At 36.0% G+C, this 25,841-nt stretch overlaps 2 protein-coding genes across 2 annotated transcripts in view; one reads left to right on the top strand and one right to left on the bottom strand.

Annotated features, from left to right (window-relative positions):
* The window catches only part of ChAT (Choline acetyltransferase), a gene marked incomplete at its 5' end in the record, with an annotated part of 51,028 nt that extends 42,782 nt beyond the window's left edge, over positions 1-8,246 (top strand). Inside the window, 9 exons of the mRNA XM_090102179.1 lie at positions 1,723-1,895; positions 2,174-2,360; positions 3,385-3,562; positions 5,098-5,276; positions 5,632-5,852; positions 6,202-6,324; positions 6,624-6,807; positions 7,169-7,369; positions 7,726-8,246. Of these exons, the coding sequence (XP_089958305.1) occupies positions 1,723-1,895; positions 2,174-2,360; positions 3,385-3,562; positions 5,098-5,276; positions 5,632-5,852; positions 6,202-6,324; positions 6,624-6,807; positions 7,169-7,369; positions 7,726-7,941 (1,662 nt within the window). The remainder of the gene's footprint in view (positions 1-1,722; positions 1,896-2,173; positions 2,361-3,384; positions 3,563-5,097; positions 5,277-5,631; positions 5,853-6,201; positions 6,325-6,623; positions 6,808-7,168; positions 7,370-7,725) is intronic.
* Positions 8,247-13,238: 4,992 nt separating this feature from the next.
* Positions 13,239-25,841, bottom strand: part of Mekk1 (mitogen-activated protein kinase kinase kinase 4) — a 39,169-nt gene continuing 26,566 nt past the window's right edge. Inside the window, exons 21-32 of the mRNA XM_090101660.1 lie at positions 23,804-23,956; positions 23,267-23,469; positions 22,821-22,902; positions 22,417-22,542; positions 21,914-22,013; positions 18,862-19,046; positions 18,363-18,530; positions 17,658-17,823; positions 14,817-14,939; positions 14,364-14,464; positions 13,558-13,737; positions 13,239-13,295 (exon numbers count right to left, since the gene is read on the bottom strand). Of these exons, the coding sequence (XP_089957786.1) occupies positions 13,242-13,295; positions 13,558-13,737; positions 14,364-14,464; positions 14,817-14,939; positions 17,658-17,823; positions 18,363-18,530; positions 18,862-19,046; positions 21,914-22,013; positions 22,417-22,542; positions 22,821-22,902; positions 23,267-23,469; positions 23,804-23,956 (1,641 nt within the window). The 3' untranslated portion in view covers positions 13,239-13,241. The remainder of the gene's footprint in view (positions 13,296-13,557; positions 13,738-14,363; positions 14,465-14,816; positions 14,940-17,657; positions 17,824-18,362; positions 18,531-18,861; positions 19,047-21,913; positions 22,014-22,416; positions 22,543-22,820; positions 22,903-23,266; positions 23,470-23,803; positions 23,957-25,841) is intronic.

Here is a 25,841-nt window from a genome sequence, read left to right on the forward strand (position 1 = left end):
TGAAAGATAAACATTATACCACAACTGAAGTAGCCATACTACCGCATCATGCAAACGCTATATACGCTAGTATGCAGAAGGGTATAGATAAAAATTGCAAAAACTTGACCACAGGGCAAGACATCACGAAAGCATATGACGAAAGTCGAAAGCTAAATAAATTATCCATAAAAGAAATAACAAATTCAAATCTTGAAGCTGGACATATACAAAAAACAACACAAAAATATAATTTATCAGAGCATACTAACATCATAAGGAACTTTTCATCAGCCAAAAGTCACTCAAATAGATTAATAACTAAATCCACTAGTTCATTAAATCATAAATCTGGCACTCTTACGTTGTCATTAAAAGATTACATTACAACCAAAGCTCTAAAGAATCATTTTACCACTAGAAAACAAATAAAATATTCAGCAAAAAGAGTAAAGAAAATAAGGTACAATACATATGAACCAAGGAGCGAAGAAGATTTCTATATAACTATGAAGTACACAAATAATCAAATACAATCGACTGCTAGAAGAAAGATCACACGAAAAAATAAGGCTTACCAATCAAAATATCCTAAAGCAAATACTACACCAAAACAAGTTTCATCAACCAAAGAATTCGTTTATCACAATGATAATAATAAAGATACCAAAAGGATAGTTAAAAATTTCAGGAAAAGCAATCCCTATGTAAAAAATCTTCTTGACCCTTTAGCGAAAACAAACTTATATCCGGTAAAAAGAGTAGTATCAAAGAATCAGAAGAAAGTCATGAAAAGGATTCACATACCGAAGAAAAAGGAGCTCTGGGCAATTAACACTCAAGATTTTTTTTCACAAAGTCGTTATGATGATCAAGCAAAAGTGGATCGTAAAGCATTAAACATGTTCATACCTATAACGCCTAAACCAAAAGAGTACGTTTTACGACCGACATTTAAGAAAATTGATGACGCTACTAAACTGCCACATGAACATTTCAGGCCAAAACCAATAATCATAGAAAACGATAATGACTACTACAAAAATAACTTTCCCTTGCATCATAGTAATAGTTTGTCATTGAGAGATAAAGTCAACTTTGTAAGAGATGCTGTGGCTACACAGAACACACCTAAAATAGGTGACGTTATTGAAAGGCCCATATATTTACCGCCAAAAACTAAACCGAAGTTTTTAAGAGATCGTATTGATTCCATAAGAAACTATCTTTACAATTCAGATTACGTTAAAACTACAGAAATGTCAGAGAATATTGATAATCCAGAATTTATGGATCCTCTATACTACTTTAGAAGGAGTGGCTGGATGGACGAAATCTCAACGAGTACCAAAGCAAGAAGCACGCGTAGAAAAAGAAGAACAATATTCTTTTTAAGTCCTACAGTTCCTTATAATCGATATTTCTAGTTTGTAGATAATTGATTTTAATTATGACAGTTATAAAGTACAATAAAATGTTAATCAGATGATTAGTTTTATTATCCAACCTACTAGTACATAGTTATACCATTTTGTTGCTTATATTCAACCACTATATATTACTTAGATATTATTTTTCAGAATAACATAGACTGTCCGAAGTAAATATTTAATTAATTATCCTAAATAAAAAACACTATCTAACGAACTGCAAAAGTCCCGTTTTTATTAATTGTAATAGCCTAATGCTTTTTCAAAGGGTTTTTACCAAATAGACTTCACTATAGAACTGCTATTTCCCCAGGTAACAGACTGGTGGCTGGAAGACATGTACCTGAAGATACGTCTGCCCTTGCCCATAAACTCGAGTCCCGGCATGGTGTTCCCGCGGCGGCAGTTCGCCAAGATTGATGAGGTCGCTGACCTCGCCGCTCTGTACATTGATGATTTGTTGGATTATAAGGAAATGCTTGACAGGTGATTGAACTTCAATAATTTGTGTTACCTAAATTAAAGTCAAGAAACTTTGCAATAGTGTTTCAAATGTAGAATAATTGACTAATTTTTGATTTTTTTGACTTAGAAATTATTTTTTAGATGATTATTAAATAGTACCAGAGACACACAAAAATTAAACACAGATTTCAACAGTATTTTAAACTGTCTGCCATGAAATATTGAATATTTCATCAAAAATAGTATTAAGATCAATTTTTTACCATTTTGATTACATACTTGCTAATAACTAATCACAGGGACGAGCTGCCCCAAGAGAGAGCGACCAGCCGCGAGAAGGGGCAGCCGCTCTGCATGGAGCAGTTCTACCGCCTGCTCGGCGTTAGCCGGGAGCCCGGGCTCGGCAAGGATCGGCTATCACTGCCCGTGCCACCAGCAGACCCGGATAACTGCGAGGAGCTGGTCATTGTCGCTTGTAAGAACTATGTAAGGAACTTCTTTAAATTCTATATGTAATTTAAAATGTTTTGTAGACGATGTTCTTATGTAGAGTAAGATAACTCAGTACCAGATTTTATCGAATGCTTTGTGACATAGTAACAAACCTTCGGGTTTATTTTTATGGCTTTTGATCTCTAAATTCAGTTTAAGTAAAACTTTTATGTTTTTTCTACTAAATATTTTAGCATAACAAATTATTTGAACTAACTTGCAAAAGTTTGTTAAACACTAAATCGATTTGAAGATTGTTTGAAATTTGCAATATTCAAATTTCAAACGATACCCATCTAATATGTGCCGCACACGACACCAAGTGCGCATAGCTAGTACGTAGTAACACAATATTTACTTAATGAAATGTTCAAACTCACGTTAATATCCCTTTAACCACATAATGCTCGTTAAGATTCCCGCTGACTAAATTCGGGAAACTTACCCGATAGTTACTACAAAGTTAGAAAGCCATGCGATCCAACAGACCTTCGTAATTTAATATTGGCTGTAGCTCGGGTTCGTCATGTAGAATTTAATCTTTATTGCTATGGATATGTGCGTAAAATACCAAATAATGTTCTTGGGAAGAATTTAAAATAAACAATATGCTTGTATAAGTGTTTATTGGTATAGGTACTTGTCCTCTGATATTATACAGATGTAGTTATCTTAATATATTATTCAAATTAGAACCCTACATTTTTAACTTATCACAAAATAAAATATAACCTTTTAACGAACACTGTCTAGACAGAACTCTCTAAAATAGTATCAAAGTTACTTCTTAATAATATTATGAGCGAGCTTTAAACCACCTTTTTATGTATTGGTTTAATCCATTTTAGTTTATTTACTCAAACTAATACTGCTTTTACAATACTAGTAACTGCTATTACTACCGTACTACTTTCATCACCATTACTGCTAACACTTATTTATTCACTACATTATTATCTTCAATCCCAACAATTAACTAGAATATTGCTTCACTAAATAAATATCTTCAACACCACAGTTCTACGCAATCCCGGTGAAAGCATCCGACCGGGGTCGCCTCACGGCCGGCGAGATCCAGGGCCAGCTTCTCCACGCGATGGTCGACGCGGCTGACGCGCCGCCCGCGCCGCGTGTGGGTCTGCTCACTGCCATGAACAGGGATGATTGGGCGAAGGCTAGAGAACTGCTGGCAAGGGGTATGTATGGTGTATACTTACTGTATGGATTTACCTATAAAAAGCATTCGATACATGTGATAGGTAGAGTTTTGCGCCTATAAAGTGCTAGTTTTCATACCCCGGTTTTGCATGAAATTAGATATTGAACCAAGGTAAACATAATATTTCAATGTTACTATCTCGTTTCTAATTTATCCAGACACAAACATCATACTATACCTGAAAATCGCTCCTTTGTGACGTGAAAAAAAAAGTGAAACAAAAAACACAATTCGCATTAATAAGTGGCACTAAGAATTACAAAATAGAGAGAGAAACTTCCATATACATTAAATATGTACTCGGATAAGAGCACAAATATATTTTGTCTAATCTACAAAATAGACCTAAATCTTGAAATTTTTTATCATGTAAGTAAAAAGAGAAAATGGTTTATTCCAACTGTGATACAACGTGTACACGCGCGAAGTCACGTGCGTGCGAACATAGTTCATAACATTCCGAAAAATATAAACCTATTACATAGGTACTAGTCTATAAAGTTCACAGCCTCTCAGAGGAAATAAACTCGCTATACTTGTGATCAATAACAGTATATTTGTGTCCCGCGAGATATCGATGATGTATTGCTGTCGTACATTGTAACTGATGGAATTTCGTATTTATTGATACTTCATCGTAGTTTGGGCAATTTCACATGTATATTTATTGAAGTTTTTTATGGACAAAATCTATTTTAACTAATTTTATTGCATAATTCGTTTTTTTAGAGTAGGAAAAATGAGTTTGAGTTTCAACTTTATGTTATGTTTTCTTTTTACATAACTATCTGTCAACGGTATTGCAAGAAAATGCTAACTACCTACTGTACCAAAACAGCGGTCCTTTTTCCTGAGACGAAATTGAAAATTCTCTCAAACTAAAAAACTTGGACTAAGTAATGGACTAAGTACCTATTTCCGTTGATTCATTGAATGGAATTCCTTTCCGTATTGTAACGAAACGAGTCAATCGTTTAAATTTTAAATAGAAAGCATTCTTAATGCGAAAATATAATTCTATTTTTTGCAATATGCTCTTACAATAGGCCATCAAAGTTAATGGTGGGAATTTACGTTATTATGTGAAACTTTAGTAAAATCGACTGCTAAGCGAAGTAAGGTGATTAGGCGAAGAATGAGTTGGTAGTTGGATTGAACTATTTAGGTACAATGAGATGACTTTTTCTAGCTTTTAGATTATCTATCGTGACTTGCTTGGTTTTGTATTTCAAAAAACGTGCTCTATTTTTGTTGTAACTGTTCATTCAATGGTATTCTTGGTATAGCTCTGTGAAAGCGTAATAGACAGCAGACAATAACAAAGATAAGCAAATTTTTAGAATCCGTAGGAATATGCGAATGGCACATTTTTAATTCATAAATATTTAACAAACATAAACATGTGGCATATGACAAATATTATGAAAATACCATAAATCTAATTATTTAAAAATAGTACAAAGTCGATATATTTTATTTATCTCTACATTATTATTTTTTATATCCGCCTAGACGAGACAAACCGCTCGAACCTGGACCTGCTAACGCGTGCGCTTTGCGTGGTGTGCATCGACGAATCCGGCGGGGATCGTGCTGACTGTGACGCTGATACCAATGCCCTGCTGAGAACCATGCATGGCGCTGGGACTAAGTACCATTCTGCTAACAGATGGTTCGATAAGACTGTGCAGGTACTTTTATTTATTGTATTGTTACATACAGTAAAGAGTGGATAGTAGAATGGGCATTGTAGATGTTAGATATTATTGGAAACCGAAATTAGGTGCTCATTCAGACTATGTATGATCTGTGCCAAATTACACATGAATTAGTTCTTTTTGCTTTCAAACAATTTTTTTTGGCTGATGGTTTTCAACCCCACGTCATAAAACTATTTTAGATGAAAATTACAGCCTAACACTATAGTTTCTCCATAAATTACAGAACATTGAAGACTTCGGGGCTTCCTAAATATTTTGCCCCGTTAATGACCACTTGTTTGAAGAAGATACTTTATTTAAATCTAATCTAAATATGTCCATATAGCTGATAATCTCGTCGGACGGCACGGTGGGCATGTGCTACGAGCACAGCCCGGCGGAGGGCGTGGCGGTGGTGCGGCTGGCGGAGCGCGCGCTGGCCCGCGCGGCGGTGTCCCCGCGCCCCGCGCCGCCGCCCGCGCTGCTGCCCGCGCCCGCACGGCTCGCCTGGAGCCTCACGCCGGAGATCAATCAGTGCATTGATAAAGCTGCCAGGGATTTGGATAGGTGAGGATATACGGATTGATAGACGTTACTTGGAGAGTATAGCAGATTTTTTAAACTGAGGGCGATTTGGGTTGGTGGGCAATGGTGAAAATTTGGTGGGAGGCTGAGGCTTGATGAACAGTAGCGATTTTTATATTCTATTGTATTAGTTAAGTGTGTTAAGTAGGCACATATAGTATGTTTTTGGGGTTGTTAATATATTGTATGAAAATAGGCAATGCAAAGTATGCATGTTAGGTAATGAACAACTTAATTAGGTACATTATATAAAAATTAGTTTACAAGTTTATACAAATGGTAAAAATAAACTTTGTAGTTATTTAATAAATTATAATGTAATTTCTTGCAGGGCAATATCGGACTTAGATCTAAAGGTGTACACATACCGCGGGTACGGACGGGAGTACATGAAGTCGTGCCGCACCAGCCCCGACGCTTACATACAGCTGGCTATGCAGTATGCTTATTACAAGTGAGATTGTATAGCTTTGTGTTTCCTTTAAGAAACAGTCAGAAGCTACCAATTGATGTCTTGTCGTAATCCAAAACCTATTTTCCTCATTATTTCGTTATTATGTATAAAAATGTTAATTAAATATAGAGTAGCCTTGCCTTTACAATAAAAATAACCTACCAAAAATCAGCATCGTTTTCTAAAGATCGAATTTCGTAAAGCTTTCCCGTAGCGCAATATTTTTATGTTATAGCAATATCAAATTTTTATTGTAGCATATTTTAAACCTACTTTAATACTAAGTGTACTTTAATCAGGATGTACGGGCACCTCGTATCCACGTACGAGTCAGCCTCCCTCCGTCGATTCCGCGACGGTCGCGTGGACAACATCCGCGCGGCGCACGGGCCGGCCCGCGCGTGGGCCGCGCACGTGTGCAGTGCGGACAGTCCCGCGGAGCTCGTGGGGGAGGGGAAGAAGGTGTCCTTCGACTTGCAGGAGGTGAGGGATAGGTTAGGTTTTAATATGTGATGGAATTGGGTCACTTACGACTCTATATTTTACGAAAGATAAGTCTAGAGGAGCTTCTGAAAGAACAGTCTTCTTAGATCGGCTATGTAGATCTGCATACATAGCCGATCTAAGCCAGTATGTATAATACATAGCAGTATACAATATACATACTGGTTGGGATGATCAAATGAATGTATTGTTAGACATTCAAGAAGTAAAAGATATACAACCGCTTGTGGTCTTGTATAGCTAAGCAAACTGCCACAAGTTTTCATAAGCCATATCTAAGTCCAACTGTTAAACTGAAGCTGTTTTATTTTGAAACTGACTACATTTTTCATACAACCAGGGACAAAAGAAGCTCGAACTCTTTGAAGAAGCAGCCCGCAAGCAGAGCACCATCATGGAAGACAACATCCTCGGTCGCGGCATCGACAACCATTTACTGGGGCTGCGTGAAGCTGCGAGAGAGACGCTCGGCTCCCTGCCGCCATTGTTCACTGATACCACTTATCAGAAGATGATGGAGTTCAAATTGAGCACTAGCCAGGTAAGATTTCTGATGTAATAATGGTGATAATTGAAGGTAGAGCATACGGTAGTTTTAAAAGCTACTGTTTATAAATTGTTGATGCAAATTTAAAATTGATAACTGTAGCAAATCAATGATTTTATTGTTCTACCTAATATAATATTAATGATCTAACTTAATAAATTAAGCTTATATTTATTATCGTGAAATAGCCGTTTTTATATATAAAGCCCTTCTGCAAGTTTTCTTTTACGATAAACAAAATTAACTGATTTGAAATACTTACCTAATTACTAAATCTGGCATCAAAAATTAATTCCACTTTATGATTCCAAAGTATAATTTAAAAAAAATGTAATTATAAATCAACCCAGGTGGCTACAACAACGGACGGCACGTTCATGGGCTACGGCGCAGTGGTCCCCGACGGGTACGGCTGCAGCTACAACCCCAAGAAGGACAGCGTCATCTTCTGCATCTCCTCCTTTACGTCATCTCCCGTCACCAACACTGAAGCCTTCAGGCAGTCGCTAGAAGAAGCCCTAGACGCTATGAAAGTCATGTTCCAAAATCGGAAGACGGATAAGTAAGAACACGGCTAACAATATACGCTTTTTGTAGAAGATTGATGTTAAAACTATATTTATATGTATATCTATTGTATTTACAAAAGAAAAATGATAAATGCTTATATTTTGAGCTCGTCTCTTGACTTGAAACTATTTATACATAAAACAAAATGAAATTAAATATTTGAGCATTTAAAATGAATTTCGCGCTCAAATCACAACGATCTTTCGAAATCGTGTAAAATCTTTGCTATGTAACATTTCAGAGAAAATTGGCATTGGCCTGTAAATGTTGAATTTCTTAGTCAATTTGGTACTAAATGAATCTTTTATTGTACTTAACCTATTGTGGTCTATGGTCAAAATATATACTCATGTATTTATTATTTAATATTGATATACTAAAGTACTCTATTGTATACAATCTCTCTTAGATTTTGGTACTAAATTTGTACCTACCTTAAAGTCATAGATCTAAGTCATAGATTAAAGCGCACATCTTAGTGCTTAAAAAAAACTAAACATATCATGAATGGTCTGTCTTCTTGTACCTTGTTGTATTGGAACTTATTGGTGTTAGAAAAAATGTATTATAGATAAGGTTACGTATTATGGATGATATTATAGCAAAAATATAATATACTAAAATTGTATATCTATCTATTTATTGTGAATTTAAAATATGTATCGAATACAAGAAACATTTATTTACCTTTGCATATACATTTTATAATAATATGTAAGTATAATATTTTCTACAGAAACTTCTTTATACAATTGTTGGACAATTCATTTGTTAATAATATATTATATACTTATATAGTATCTATTCTACATAATATAGTACTTATCTATATTTATAAACCGAGTATTTAAAAATACTCTTTGAAACTATCTGCGTATGTATTTTGTATTTATAAAACTTTAAAACAATTCTTATAGTTTATACTATATTATAATAATATATTCAAAATTTAAAATCAATTAAAATAAGGTAGTTCGTAAGAAAATTCAATGTCAATGCTGTGGTGATAACAAAGAATTAGATTTGTAAAATAAACTCGTAGTTTTGATGTTTAAAGCTTCGTTAGATGTTTATGCGAAATTTTAAATTTCCTACTGTTTTTGTTATATTTACTTAATTAATTATTCCCTGTTACATTACTTTAAAGCAAAGCTTTTAATCTTTAATCTTAATCCATAAATAAATCTATGTATTTCTCTGTTATACATGGTTATACCTATATCGATGTTGCGCAGACGTATGTACTATGTAGTATGTACTATGTACCTATAGGTAAATTATAGAGCCTTTGTAATCTATGCAAGGTATTTTTTGTAGTAATTTTTTATTTTGTTAATATTTTATCATTGTTAACCTTTGCCTGTATTTCTTTTTGTATTTTATTAATTTTTAATGTAGGCAAAATATTTAAAATTCTAGTCGTTTATCTAGGTAATAAGGTAACTAAACTATACATATCAAAAATCGACTCCACGTAAGTCGTGGCCAAGAATATCAAAAACATATCAAAGTTTGTAACTTGACATATCAATTTAGACTCTCAGTAGGTATTATATATTTAAGAATTATATAATAAATAAGGATCTATTGTAGTATTGTACTAAATCTTATATTAATTGCTGTATATACAATGGTTTTGTTTACATTTGGAGACTATTTACGCCTGTTGAATCTAGTCAAATAATTTCAATTAGAAATTAGCTAAATATATCGCAAAAATGGTTCCTTAACTTTCTTTATCGCATACTTCTGTTAATTAATGTGTAATTTTAATAATTTATTGTACAAACAAGAAATAATCAATAGAACAAATTATATTATCGTATTTTATAAAATAATCTCTACAGTCATTCATGGTTGCCAACCGATTAAAAAGTATTTTCTTGAGAAATCAAAAATCTCAGAAGTATTTTACACTATACCAATTACCAGTACAAAGTTCGGTCTTTTCTAATATACTTTTTTTTGTATCTGAAAATATACTGTTGGCAACCCTTATTTCATTGTACATACACTTGTTAACACAGCAGTTTCATTTTCCGCTATATACTTACTGGATTTAGTTCATTAAATATAACAAAAAATATATTTATATCTCTATCAATTTAATGCAACATTATCAATGAAAGTAGCCAAAATGTATTTGTAGAAGTTAGTTCAAATTATAGTTAAAAAGTTATGTAGAAAAATACGTGTGTTCATGGTAGATAAGATGCACGTCAATAGTTCAATACATATTAATTAGGGCCTAGTGTCGATAAAATTATCTATCGTAGTAGACGGCCATACCTTGTAGACTTACATTTTGACATAAATATTATATGTGTGTAGGTATTATAGCACAAAAAGACAACCTAAAAGATCTTCGCTGCTGTTGCAAGTTAGCTGATTCTTATAGTATTATTATTAGTATTTGAATGATAATGATTGTATTATTCTATTAATCATACAGCAGTATGTGTAAAGAACTTTGTATATGGATTATTGATTCTAGTTCTATAATTGTATGCTACTGTGAGATTTGAGAAGCTGCATTGAGGTAACCACTAAATAATTGAGTGTCCACTCACTTTATCAAAATGTAGAACAAGTAAGAGTTATATCTACTATTATAATTATTATTTTAACTTATTGAGGTTTAATAAGATTTCAACAATGAAAAAAAAGGAACTGAGAAGTGAGATGAGTACCTACTTCAAGATTTATAAACATCCAAAAAAATTCTAAGCACTTACTAACTCAAATTTTCAACATTTCAACACATAAGTCGCGAAAGTATAATAAAATGTAATAAAAATACAAATACATCGAGTTTAAAATGTAATATTGAAAGAAAATAAAATACGAAGAACTCATCTTGCTTCTTAGTTCGGGGCCTTTAGGGCTCCACAGGGAATGTAATGTAAACATATCACTAGTATAAGGTATCTATGTGTCAATTTGATGTTGTTGCTCTCAATAAATTATCGGTGTAAAACGTGTTTTATTTCAATACCCTTACTACCCGGTGAAGTTCATACTTCATAGCAAGTAATTGTAATTGGACTCAAAAGTATTAGGAAGATAATAAAATAAAATAACATAGAAGTTATTCTACTCTTTTACAATCATAATGTAGGCCAATTTTTAAAATGGACACACAGAAGATATCGTCCATTTTCTTATACGAACTATAACTATGGAGAACTCGAATTTCTGTTACCCGAGTCGGAAAACCCCGAAAACGGTTTGTAGAACTTTTAAAAGACAGATGAAATGAATGACAACTTTTTAAAATTCCTTTTTTAATTTCCCAGATGAATCAATTTCCAGATGCACTAAAACCAATGTATTTTTTTGTATCCCTTATTCTCCTATTCCAGGTATAGGTATAGGTAGATTCTCGGAATACATGCCGCGGCAGCGGCCAGCGAGTGCCAGAACGGACTCGCTGTTAATTGTTATTTTACTTGCCCATTACAGAAATGTTTAAGTGTCAAATTCGATTCAGTAGGTTAGGTTAGGTTAGGTTTGTTTCACAAACAACGCACGAGTCGAGCGTGCCGCGGCAGCGGCCAGTGAGTGCCAGAACCGACTCGCTATTGTTTTACTTGCCCATTACCTACAGAAATGTTTTGAGTGTCAAATTCAACTCGGTAGGTTCCCCACTTAAAGAAAAAGGTTGGGTTAGGTTAGAACTGCGAAACCCTGGAAGGATTTAGTTTTTCTGGAATTATATTATTGTTTAAATGAATTTAAAAAATCTGGATATCAATTAACTGTATTTCAAAAATTTGTGTTTTAAAAATCTGGCTTTAGTGCATATGGATGACGGTCATCTGGATTTCGTGTGTCTGGAACTCATTCGTCTTGATTGTAAAACGTCTTACAAATATGGGCAATTGAAATTTGGAGTTGCGATCATATGGCAAACTATAACCGCTTGTGTTTCACCGGTAAAAAATATTGTTAACTGTCAGAAGCGTCAAATACTAAAATGAAATGTCATAATTGTCTTTAACTATGCTACTAATTAAAATCGGCCCATAATTTCGATGTCACTGTTAAAGTAACCGTTTCTGTTAAATTTGGTCCAAACAGATGAACCTGTGAGGTGTACCGGAGCGTATGTGGCATTAGGAATTAAAACTTATCTTCCTATTACCGATGAAATAAAACAACTAAAATAATATTCAATTATTTTATTCTCATAATCTCATTCATCAATATAACAAAACAACACATAACAGAACATATAACAATAAACGTAATACAGTCATATTTATTTTTTTTTATAAAATATACATATTCTTAGATTTTGCACACAACGCCTAGTTTTAAGTAAAGCTTGTACTATGAAAACTACACAACTTAACACACATACACATATTTCATACATACTAGAAAAAGTAAAATTTTTTCCTCAATATTTTTTTTAATAGATCAAATCCATTCCCTCTTCAGTAAAAATCTTTTTAATACAAGACGAACAATATTTGTTTTTATAAGTAGACAATCGTCGTAGGTATAAAGTTAAAAAAATCCCATATCCTTTCATGGGGTAAAAAATTTTCGAGTCACCCAAAACTTCACTCTCAAGTGGACCATCACGGCCATAAGTAGTTTATAAATATAACTTCATTTTTCAAATTGCATTATTTTATAAGTTTATTAATTGTGAATGGCACAACTGTGCGTCAAAATACGCTACTTTAATATGTCAATAATTACACTAAAATAAGCATTTCCCTAAATTTACAATATTATTGTTCGATGCATTAGGAAATTAAAAAAATATTACATAAAATACCATTTTTTTTCGTTATAAAACTGCAACTAAAATTCTGTATTGCCCATATATAATAATTTTTAAGTAGACATTTTAAACATTTACAATAGGTATAAAATATTCAGTTTTGTTCAAAAATACGTCATGAAATTCTATTACCAACATTTCCTTTAATTAGGCACAACAATCATTTTATTAGGTACTTTATTATAAAATATATACAATAATTAGGTATGTATTTACATATTTATTTCTTTTCAAGATACTGGCTGTTAAAAAATTCCGTTTTTTAACTTTTACCATGATAGTTTTTTTTTTAATTAATAATTACGTTACACTAAAACAGTAAAATACGTCAAATTAATCATGTCATAAATATATAAAATATTATAATATACATATCAGACAGCACTTTTTTACAAAATTAACATCCAATTAAATTTATTTTTATTTTGTTCAAAGTTCAATTCCTTGATTGTTTTATTTTCGTACAAAATGAACATTGTCAAGATTCTTTATTGAATAAAACTATCGTCTTAAAGGATTTGCCGGTTCACAGTTACACTCGTCGTCGGATTTCACCTGAAAGGAAAAAAATCAATCAATTAATGTATTTATTTATTGAATGAATTTAATATAAATAAAATAACCATAAATTTATTCAAGTTATATGACACAATAAAACGTGTAGTTTTATTTCAAAGTACCGATGAATGATGTCGGTAAGTTGTATATTATATGGTCTGTAGCGAAAAAATTTCGAGATATAAGAGTAGATACAAGAGTAGTTTAATTCAAATTCAAATCATTAATTTGTTAAACATCCGGGTATTATGTAACTTACCAGCAGAAAATGATGCAAGCTCAGCGCATCAGCGGTGGGGCGAAGCGCCGGGTCGTGCGTGAGACAACTGAGGCAGAAGTCCTGTCCCTCCGGGGAGAGGGAGGGGGGGATGTGGGGCCGCCCCCCCATGCCCACCACGAACATTATCTGGTAGTTGCTGTCGTATTCCGAGAAAGGACGCTGGAAAAACAAAAAGATTTGTATTAAAAAAAAAGACTGGTTGCACTCCGGGAGTGCCGGCAGAAGTGAAAACTTGATTATTAACGTTGAGCATGTTTGATATCCATCCGTCTTACGCTTTTTCGATCAGGTCACGTGTCCTGACGCGAGTTTAAGATTTTATACCCATTACAGAAAAAGTGCTCAACGCCGCTAAAGAAGTTTTCACTTCAAAAACTAAACCGTCTTCTACACGTAAGAACTAAGAAGTGAAATTTCTTTATGACCTTATTTTTCAAAAAATAATTTACTAAGTATATGCAACTTTACAGAAATACGTCGAATCACGCGTGGTAGGGATAAGAAAAAGATGGCGCGTAACGGAAAAATGTCACGCGTAACGAAAAAATGTTACACTAAATTTTTTTCCAACCGCGATAAAGAAGTTTCATTTCAAAAAAATAATGGACAAATAACAAAAAATCACCAAAATCAAAAGTACTTATAAACAAACCCAAAAAAATACAGTCAAAATGTGACCCGCCTTTTTTTGAAGTCGGTAAAAATTAATTTATATCTCATTTATTAAAGAATTATTTTTGAAAAAAAAAAGTGTACAAAGTGTAAAAAGTGTACAAAGTACATACCTTTCCGGTAGCCATTTCTGTGACTACACAACCGAGCGACCAGATGTCGGCCGCGCGACCGTGGCCAGATGATTTCATGAACACTTCTGGCGCCATGTAAGCTGGGAAAAAGGACAAGGGTATCATAAAGTAAGTCTTCTTTTCAAAAATAAACATTAAAATCAGTTCAGAATGATAAAAAAATCACTTGTTACAATAAAGTTTAGCCAAACTGCAAAAGAAAATCACAGGGTTTCATAAAAAAAAGACGGGTTGCACTCCGGGAGTGCCGGCAGAAGTGAAAACTTGATTATTAACGTTGAGCATGTTTGATATCCATCTGTCTTACACTTTTTCGATCAGGTCACGTGTCCTGACGCAAGTTTAAGATTTTATATCCAACGCCGCTAAAGAAGTTTTCACTTCAAAAAAGTTAAGTCATGCTGGAACATTTGATGATGAAGTATCTCTTACCCTGAGTTCCAACGAAGCCCTGTAGTTCACCCGGCGCAGTGGTGTTGGCTCGGATCTTGACTGCGCACCCGAAGTCACCCAGCTTGAGACAATTGCCCTCGTTGGTTAAGAAAATATTGCCACCTGTGGAGATCGGACATTATAAGTATTTTCAACATTTATCATGTAGAGACGGCATATGAGGAATCAGAGTCTGTAGCACAAATAAATACATGAGTATACATACACACGATCCAGTCTTAACTATAGATACACATGATCCAGCTGCAACTATACATACACACCAGCCAGCAGCAACTATACATACACACGATCCAGCTGCAACTATACATACACACCAGCCAGCAGCAACTATACATGCACACGATCCAGCTGCAACTATACATACACACCAGCCAGCAGCAACTAAACATACACACCAGCCAGCAGCAACTATACATACACACGATCCAGCTGCAACTATACATACACACGATCCAGCTGCAACTATACATACACACCAGCCAGCAGCAACTATACATACACACGATCCAGCTGCAACTATACATACACACGATCCAGCTGCAACTATACATACACACCAGCCAGCAGCAACTATACATACACACGATCCAGCTGCAACTATACATACACACCAGCCAGCAGCAACTATACATACACACCAGCCAGCAGCAACTATACATACACACGATCCAGCTGCAACTATACATACACACCAGCCAGCAGCAACTATACATACACACCAGCCAGCAGCAACTATTCATACACACCAGCCAGCAGCAACTATACATACACACGATCCAGCTGCAACTATACATACACACCAGCCAGCAGCAACTATACATACACACGATCCAGCTGCAACTATACATACACACCAGCCAGCAGCAACTATACATGCACACGATCCAGCTGCAACTATACATACACACGATCCAGCTGCAACTATACATACACACCAGCCAGCAGCAACTATACATACACACCAGCCAGCAGCAACAATACATACACACCAGCCAGCAGCAACTATACATACACACGATCCAGCTGCAACTATACATACACACCAGCCAGCAGCAACTATACATGCACACGATCCAGCTGCAACTATACATACACACCAGCCAGCAGCAACTAAACATACACACCAGCCAGCAGCAACTATACATACACACGATCCAGCTGCAACTATACATACACACGATCCAGCTGCAACTATACATACACACCAGCCAGCAGCAACTATACATTCACACGATCCAGCTGCAACTATACATACACACGATCCAGCTGCAACTATACATACACACCAGCCAGCAGCAACTATACATGCACACCATCCAGCTGCAACTATACATACACACCAGCCAGCAGCAACTATACATACACACCAGCCAGCAGCAACTATACATGCACACGATCCAGCTGCAACTATACATACACACGATCCAGCTGCAACTATACATACACACCAGCCAGCAGCAACAATACATACACACCAGCCAGCAGCAACTATACATACACACCAGCCAGCAGCAACTATACATGCACACGATCCAGCTGCAACTATACATACACACCAGCCAGCAGCAACTATACATACACACCAGCCAGCAGCAACAATACATACACACCAGCCAGCAGCAACTATACATACACACCAGCCAGCAGCAACTATACATGCACACGATCCAGCTGCAACTATACATACACACGATCCAGCTGCAACTATACATACACACCAGCCAGCAGCAACTATACATGCACACGATCCAGCTGCAACTATACATACACACCAGCCAGCAGCAACTATACATACACACCAGCCAGCAGCAACTATACATACACACGATCCAGCTGCAACTATACATACACACCAGCCAGCAGCAACTATACATACACACCAGCCAGCAGCAACTATACATGCACACGATCCAGCTGCAACTATACATACACACCAGCCAGCAGCAACTATACATGCACACGATCCAGCTGCAACTATACATACACACCAGCCAGCAGCAACTATACATGCACACGATCCAGCTGCAACTATACATACACACGATCCAGCTGCAACTATACATACACACCAGCCAGCAGCAACTATACATGCACACGATCCAGCTGCAACTATACATACACACCAGCCAGCAGCAACTATACATGCACACGATCCAGCTGCAACTATACATACACACGATCCAGCTGCAACTATACATACACACGATCCAGCTGCAACTATACATACACACCAGCCAGCAGCAACTATACATACACACGATCCAGCTGCAACTATACATACACACCAGCCAGCAGCAATTATACATGCACACGATCCAGCTGCAACTATACATACACACCAGCCAGCAGCAACTATACATGCACACGATCCAGCTGCAACTATACATACACACCAGCCAGCAGCAACTATACATACACACCAGCCAGCAGCAACTATACATACACACCAGCCAGCAGCAACTATACATACACACCAGCCAGCAGCAACTATACATACACACCAGCCAGCAGCAACTATACATACACACCAGCCAGTAGCAACTATACATGCACACGATCCAGCTGCAACTATACATACACACGATCCAGCTGCAACTATACATACACACCAGCCAGCAGCAACTATACATACACACCAGCCAGCAGCAACTATACATACACACGATCCAGCAGCAACTATACATACACACGATCCAGCAGCAACTATACATACACACGATCCAGCAGCAACTATACATACACACGATCCAGTCTTAACTATAGATACACACGATCCAGCTGCAACTATACATACACACGATCCACAAGACCACTCACTCTTAATGTCCCGGTGCGCGATGGCCCGCGCGTGCAGCTCGCGCACGGCGGCGAGCAGCTGCTGCGTGTAGCGGCGTGCGGTGTGCTCCGCGAGCGCCCCGCTCGTGGCGATCAGCGCCTCCAGCGAACCCTCCACGCACAGCTCCATGAACAGCAGCATCTCCTCCTGGTTGCGGCACATGGTATAAATATTCGTGTCAATTTTCATTTTAATTCAAGATAAACGCAAAAATCTTGGTATCATTCAATAAAGTAATGCAAAAAAAAGTTGATTGGATACAATATAGTTAAATTCCACATTGTTGTAAAAATTTATTTATTACAAAATATAAGAGAAAAGCAAAGAGACGATAATCTTTTAATGTTTTAATTGTTTGATCGCAAAGTAATAAGTAAGTAATAATATGGTTGTTGTTGATTAAAAAAATATGTAATGACGATTCAAAAGTGCTTCTAGAAGAAGTCTAATTGAATAAATAAATGTTTGAGTTCGTTTGTTTTGATGATGATGATATTGACGATGTCCACGACGAAGACGATAACAATAACTGTTGGTTGCCTGGAAGAGATTACTTGTTAGTAATAAGGCCGCCTTCTGTGTTGTATGTCCTAGCTTAAGTTTTTATTGTACCTACCTACTATTGTTATTTTTGCAGCACAATAAAGTGTTTAAAATAAAATAAATAAATAACTATGGTGTCTCACCCGGTGCAGCTCGCACCCGTAGTACCGCACGAGGTGCGGGTGCGCCACGCCCTCGAGCACGCGCAGCTCGTTGGCGGCCCGCTGCAGCGCGCGCCGGTCGCCCGCGCCGATGCTCAGCTCCTTCATCGCGAGCACTTGCCCGTTCTCCGTGTTCACTACTGTGTACACCTGTGCTCGCGGACACAGTTAGTATATATCCAATTCAAACATACGTTAATGACTCAAAACTATCAACTAGTGCGATTGACGATTACAACTTTTTGAATCGTTTTATCCCAAAAGCTGTAAGCTCGTAGTAAAAAAAAATGGATACATTTTTTTGTAGATAATTTTATGATCTAAAATTTTTGTCTGAAGTATTTTTAAAATAAAAGCTACCGTTTTGCTGAAAATCTCGAAAAACTCAGTATTTTATTTTTGAATATGAATATTTTTTTCCATACAGGGGATTTTACAATACTCTTACAATATCACAATATCAAATCAACATCCAACGCACCTTGCCAAACGTGCCAGCGCCAATCTTCAGACCGCGCTGCCACTTGAAGGTGAGCTGGCGCAGCTTGGGCTCGTAGCTGGGCGCAGCTGTGCCCAGCACGCGGCCCACGCTGCCCGCCGCGCGGAGTGTAGCGTCTCGCTGCTCGTCGAGTTCACGTATCGCTTGCGTTACGCGTTTACTGTGATCTGAAATAGCGGCAGAAATTCGATCAGGAGGCGGAATTCGAAACCGCGTTCTCCGCCGCATTCCGGGACGATGTTTAGAAGCTAGACTTACTAATCCTTATCCCTCCTATCTACTCTTGCTTTATTACTATTATTAAAAATGTATATAATTATATATCTACTAGCGGTCCGCCCCGGCTTCGCCCGTGGTACATATTTCGCAATAAAAAGTGACCTATGTCCTTTCTCGGGTATCAAAATATCTCTATACCAAATTTCATGCAAATTGGTTCAGTAGTTAAGGCGTGATTGAGTAACAGACAGACAGACAGAGTTACTTTCGCATTTATAATATTAGTATGGATGTGCTATTTATTAAATAGGTTTGAAGTTGGTGCCGAACATTAAGCACTTAGTATTAAGCCCGTGCACCGACATCAAACCTTTTTAATATATAGCACATATAAATAATATGTAGTAAATAATAATGTCAAATCTTTTTTATTTCTTACTTTTCCGTTTTTGAAGTCGGTTGTTTTTAAAGCAGTTATTTTTATTAGTGAATATTAAGCTTTCCGTGCGATTAGAGCTTTTTATGAAAATTAAGTTCTGCGTGCGATTAGAGATTTTTGTGAAAATTAAGCTCTCCGTGCGATTACAGCATTTTGTGAAAATTAAGCTTTCCGTTCGATTAGAGCTTTTAATGAAAATTAAGCTCTCCATGCGATTAGAGCTTTTTGTGAAAATTAAGCTCTCCGTGCGATTAGAGCTTTTGTGAAAATTAAACTCTCCGTGCGATTAGAGCTTTTTGTGAAAATTAAGCTCTCCGTGCGATTAAGAGCTTTTTTGTGAAAATTTAGCTTTCCGTGCGAATAGAGCTTTTTGTGAAAATTAAGCTCTCCATGCGATTAGACCTTTTTGTGAAAATTAAGCTCACCGTACGATTAGAGCTTTTTGTGAAAATTAAGCTTTCCGTGCGATTAGTTTTTTGTGAAAATTAAGCTCTCCGTGCGATTCGAGCTTTTTTGTGAAAATTTAGCTTTCCGTGCGAATAGAGCTTTTTGTGAAAATTAAGCTCTCCGTGCGATTAGAGCTTTTTGTGAAAATTAAACTCTCCGTGCGATTAGAGCTTTTTATGAAAATTAAGCTTTCCGTGCGATTAGATTTTTGTGAAAATTAAGCTCTCCGTGCGATGAGAGCTTTTTGTGAAAATTAAGCTCTCCGTGCGATGAGTTTTTGTGAAAATTAAGCTCTCCGTGCGATGAGAGCTTTTTGTGAAAATTAAGCTCTCCATGCGATTAGAGCTTTTTGTGAAAATTAAGCTCTCCATGCGGTTAGGGCTTTTTGTGAAAATTAAACTCTCCGTGCGATTAGAGCTTTTTATGAAAATTAAGCTTTCCGTGCGATTAGTTTTTTGTGAAAATTAAGCTCTCCGTGCGATGAGAGCTTTTTGTGAAAATTAAGCTCTCCATGCGATGAGTTTTTTGTGAAAATTAAGCTCTCCGTGCGATTAGAGCTTTTTGTGAAAATTAAGCTCTCCATGCGATTAGAGCTTTTTGTGAAAATTAAGCTCTCCGTGCGATTAGAGCTTTTTGTGAAAATTAAGCTTTCCGTGCGATTAGAGCTTAATGAGAAAAATTAAGCTCTCCGTGCGATGAGAGTTTTTTGTGAAAATAAAGCTTTCCGTGCGATTAGTTTTTTGTGAAAATTAAGCTCTCCGTGCGATGAGAGCTTTTTGTGAAAATTAAGCTCTCCGTGCGATGAGTTTTTTTGTGAAAATTAAGCTCTCCGTGCGATGAGAGCTTTTTGTGAAAATTAAGCTCTCCATGCGATTAGAGCTTTTTGTGAAAATTAAGCTCTCCATGCGGTTAGAGCTTTTTGTGAAAATTAAACTCTCCGTGCGATTAGAGCTTTTTATGAAAATTAAGCTTTCCGTGCGATTATTTTGTCTGTACTCGATGACTAAGTTGATATGTAGCAAGTAACTTTGATTCACTTCCCGGTAACCGATTGAGCTGAAATTTTGTATACGTATGTAAATTTGATAGCGATGAAACATTATCATGACATGAAGCTGATTTGATGATGGAATCGGAAGGTGGCCATAGGAACTCAGTAATATATTGACTCAACTTTATCGAGTTTGTGCTCGTTTGATTCGTGTTGAAAAATACACTAAAAAGTATTAAATAAAAATAACTGCGTTAAAAACAACCGACTTCAAAAACGGAAAAGTAAGAAATAAAAAAGATTTGATATTATTAACTACTACATAATATTATTGTACATATTTCGCAATAAAAAGTGGCCTATGTCCTTTCTCGGGTATCAAAATATCTCTATACCAAATTTCATGCAAATTGGTTCAGTAGTTAAGGCGTGATTGAGTAACAGACAGACAGACAGTTACTTTCGCATTTATAATATTAGTATGGATTAACAAATACGAAAGTGTGTTTGTTTGTGTATATTTCATGTCACAGCGGAACGAAAGTTATAAAGGCTAGTATTTGCCACGGTCAATTAATATAATAAAACTTGCGAAGTAGTACTTCATAAAACCTAACAAAGCATTGAAATATTCTATTGGATTTGAGTGTGGGTTTTCAGCAGTGTATAACTGTATAGTAATAGTGTCTTCAATGCTACTCAATTATTTAATACACAAAAAAGCTTTGCCTTTTCATATGCTGAATGAAGAATGAGTCTAATAATAGTCTAATAATACATTATTTTCATTCTAGAGCTGCAAATTTTAGATTTTATTCTGAAACATGTTTTACATCATTACATAGACGACATCATTATAGCATTCATGTAAACTGAAATTCAAGTCATTATAAAATTATTATTATTATTACCAAATTAATAGAGCTATAAGAACTCACCCATCGAATCTTGACTACTAAAGACCGGCGGCGTGTCCTGCTCGCTGGGGGGCGACGAAGTGGAGTCCTTGCTCATTGTGTTCGGATTTGGCACTGGGCTCTTAAAAGTTAATTGAAGACCATTTGAAATTATGTTTTTTGTAAGAGGCTTATTAAAATAAACGATTCGTTTTAATTTTGGTAAGTCCTTTTAAAGAACTTTGCAGAGCTTTTATGATTGTTCCCAATTGGGACACTACACTTTAAAAAATAGATACTTAAATAAATACATACATGGTTATACCGTTATCAAGCTTTAGGAAGCTGATCAAACTTTCATAAATCTTCAAATCATTCACAACAAATTGAATTAACATAGTTTGTAATATGTACAACGTTTCAATAAGTCGTTTTCAATAAACGTTTCAATACAGTGCATCTACAGCTTACCTTGCAAGCAGAAAAAACTTAAACTACAATCAAAAATTTTTTATTCATTCAAGGAATAATAAAGAAAACCTCACGTGCAATCTCAGTCTATGTCGGTGCGGTGTGGGCGACATGGAGGACGAGTATGTGGGTTCGGTTCTCGGCGCGGGCCGCGAGCCAATCACGTGGGATATGCAACCGTCCATTTGTTGTTTTAGAGCCTGAAATTGATATTTTAATAAATGCATACATATTGAAAGAAATAATAATTATTTAATACCTGGAATATAATTAGGAAATAGTATGAAAAAATATTCTTATTGTAATATGCAAATACAGAACGAAATAATAATGTGATATATAATTATATTACTGATATACTTATTTTAAGCAGTTATGATCGTATTACAGTACTTCAATTTATAAATTTGCAAAAGTTACTCTTATTTCACTCTGATGGTATTTTTGTATATTATACTTTTTTAATCTTTTATCTTACCTCAAATTCCTCATCAGTCAAATGTTTAGTATTGTAAGGATCACAGGCTAACATTAGGAACTCTAGACCTTGACTCGCCCATCTGCGGAATATTTTAAAATCACATCATAATACAGAACTTCTGAAAACCGCTGCCAATAAATATGCACCACTTGTAACAACTGTATAAGAGCTATTTAATAAATAAAAAAATTGGTTGTCTGTAAAGTCGGTTTACTGACGTTAGTAATTGAACGTGACAACGTCCGATTGTGCTTCTTTGTCGCTCGTTCGGCGCTCTCGCTTGCAATTCAAGCCTTACATGGAACGCCTCAGAGCGAGGTAACGCCGCATGAGTCATGTTTTTTCGTGCGTGCAGCCGGCTCTATCGAATTATAAGACGTTGTGACGTCAAAACCCTACTCTTTTTCATATGACACTTTATTAATACACAAAAAATACCTTACCTGGGCCTCAACCCCCTGCCCCTATCGCACCTCTCGACCACGAACGCCATCCAGGCCTTCGCCAACTCGACTATAGCCCTCGCACTGCGCTTGGCCCACTCTGTTTCTTCCGCACTCGGCTGCTCTGCGGACGGCTCTGTTCGTTCTATGCTCTCTGGTGGGCTAGAGTCGCCGGTTAGCAGCCACTCTAGACTGTCCTTTGGCTAGAAAGATAGGGTGATAAATTCTTTTAATGTGCCTTAATCGCGATTTCTACAAGACAGTCTGTGAAATTTGGTACACATTATTGTTATTCCTAGTTGTAGGGAACCTATTGTATAAAATGGTACTTAAATTTGTTTTTCTAATATTCACTAAAGACAATACAAGAAAGTAAAACAATTAAATAGTATTTTTACTTAAATAAAAATATATAACTTTCCTTTCAAAATAACCAATAACGATAATACAAGTGAATCGAATGAACACGATCGATACATATTTTTTTAAAACATATAGTTTTTAGTGCATCTATTAAGTGTAGAACACTTGACTCACCAATCCCGCATCGTCGAGCGCCGAGCTGTCCACCTCCTCCCCGATGCTGTCGCAGCGCAACACTCGCATGCGGCGCGGCGACGCCTGCGCGGGGCGGCACGGCGGACGGGATACTGCCGCGTCGTTCACGAAACCGTGCAGTTCCTTGTGCATCTGTATATACGTATGAACATTTGTAGGGAACAAACCAATTGCGTTTTCAATATATGCGTGCACTGTGTACGTTAAAAAAGCGTGCATGTTGGTGTTTACTTACTTGACACTTGGAGAACATTATTGAAGGAATTATTGTATTAAGATTTAATGCAACCAAAATGCAAAGATTCCATCATTGAGAAAAAAATTAAATTAAACAAGCACACATCCCAACACCAAACATGAAAAGAAAACCGAAACATGAAAAGTGTTAACCGAAAAACATATTTAATATAACATTTGACCAACAACGGAAACCTTATAATGCGTCATGAAGACGTAATGATGTGAATGGACCTTTCAACCGTGAACTTGAAGAACGACATTGTTCAAAACAAACTCAACACTATTCACTGAACAAAATACGTATATGTATATGATCAAAGATGTACACGAATAGACAAAATAATAATAAATAATAATAACTTTATTGACATAAATAAATAGGTACAGCTTAAATATGAATCCATAGGCTCCTGAATTAGTTAAATACTGTGTCTCAGGAGCCAGTGGCTTCTCCCATTAAATTCTTAACAGTATACCTACGTTATACAAAAGAAAATTTTAAAAATTACAAGTAAAGGTGGAAAGCGCTTTAATGTTTGTGTGTGTATGTGTAAGTGAGTGTGAGTGTGTGTCAGTGTGAGTGTGAGTATGTGTGTGTGTGTGAGTGTTTGTGTGTGTGTGTGTGTTTGCGTGTAAGATGTGCTTTTATGTGTGAAGTATATCAATATAATATTTATTTATTATTTTATTTCCTTTCTTTAAGCACGCTTAAATTATAGATCCTAGCAAGGTTTCAATTTCGTCGTAGTCAAACTTCTCTAGCCACGTAAGTATACATTTTTTTATTTTATGATTATTTAATTTTTTAATTTTAATTTCCTTATTAATCCATCAGTCCTCGGAATCACAGACACAATAGAAAATCTATTGTGTCGCGCCCCGATCGGGGCTTACGGTGGTCAATGGGTTAATTTTATTGTATAGTCGAGGTGCAACTACTTTGTAGTGTTTCTGTGCGAATTTTGATTTTGTTATAGGAAACGGACACCGATCGACACGTTTGTTACTTTCCGGTAAGTGTGGAACATCATTTTTATGGTAGCGACGTAAGATTTCAAAAATGAACAGCTTTCTTATACTAAGTACATTGGCTTTTTTATATACATCTGTTGTTGGGTGACTACGTGGAAGTTTTAGACAAACTTTGAGTAATGCTCTCTGAGCACGCTCTACTAATATAAGGAGGGATTTGGATGCATTACCCCAAGCACATATACAATATCTTATAATACATTCGCACAAAGCTTTATAAGTAGATATCACTAGATTTTGTTCTGCCACAGATTTTAAATTATTAAAGATATAAATTAGCTGACGTATTCTTGAAGTAAGTTTTGAAATATGTGAGGTCCAATTCAATTTATCATCAATCTCAACACCTAGGTATTTAATTGTATTAACCCGCGAGAGTGTGGAACAATTGCAGGGGGCCACATAATTACTACGGTTACATGGAAAGGTATGTATTTTAATAATCATGTCTTGACTTGCGGCACCTTTAGATGTCATACTGTAGCACATGTATTTAGTTTTACTAGTATTTATTGACAGCAGACTATTTTCGAGCCAACAGGTCACTACAGAAAGACATTTTTCAGCAAGCTCTGCCACAGTTCTCCAAGACTTTTCATGAACTAGTAAAACAGTGTCATCAGCAAACATAAGAAGATCCAGTCCAGGTAAGGTGATATCACATAGTTCGTTGATATAAACAAGAAAAAGGATAGGTCCCAAAGTACTACCTTGCGGGACGCCATTAGTGCATTCTAGACAGTCA

The sequence above is a fragment of the Colias eurytheme genome, chromosome 5, assembly GCF_061535395.1.
Source record: "Colias eurytheme isolate Ceu_HAF_F1 chromosome 5, ilColEury1 Martin Lab GWU primary, whole genome shotgun sequence".
Classification (NCBI taxonomy): domain Eukaryota; kingdom Metazoa; phylum Arthropoda; class Insecta; order Lepidoptera; family Pieridae; genus Colias; species Colias eurytheme.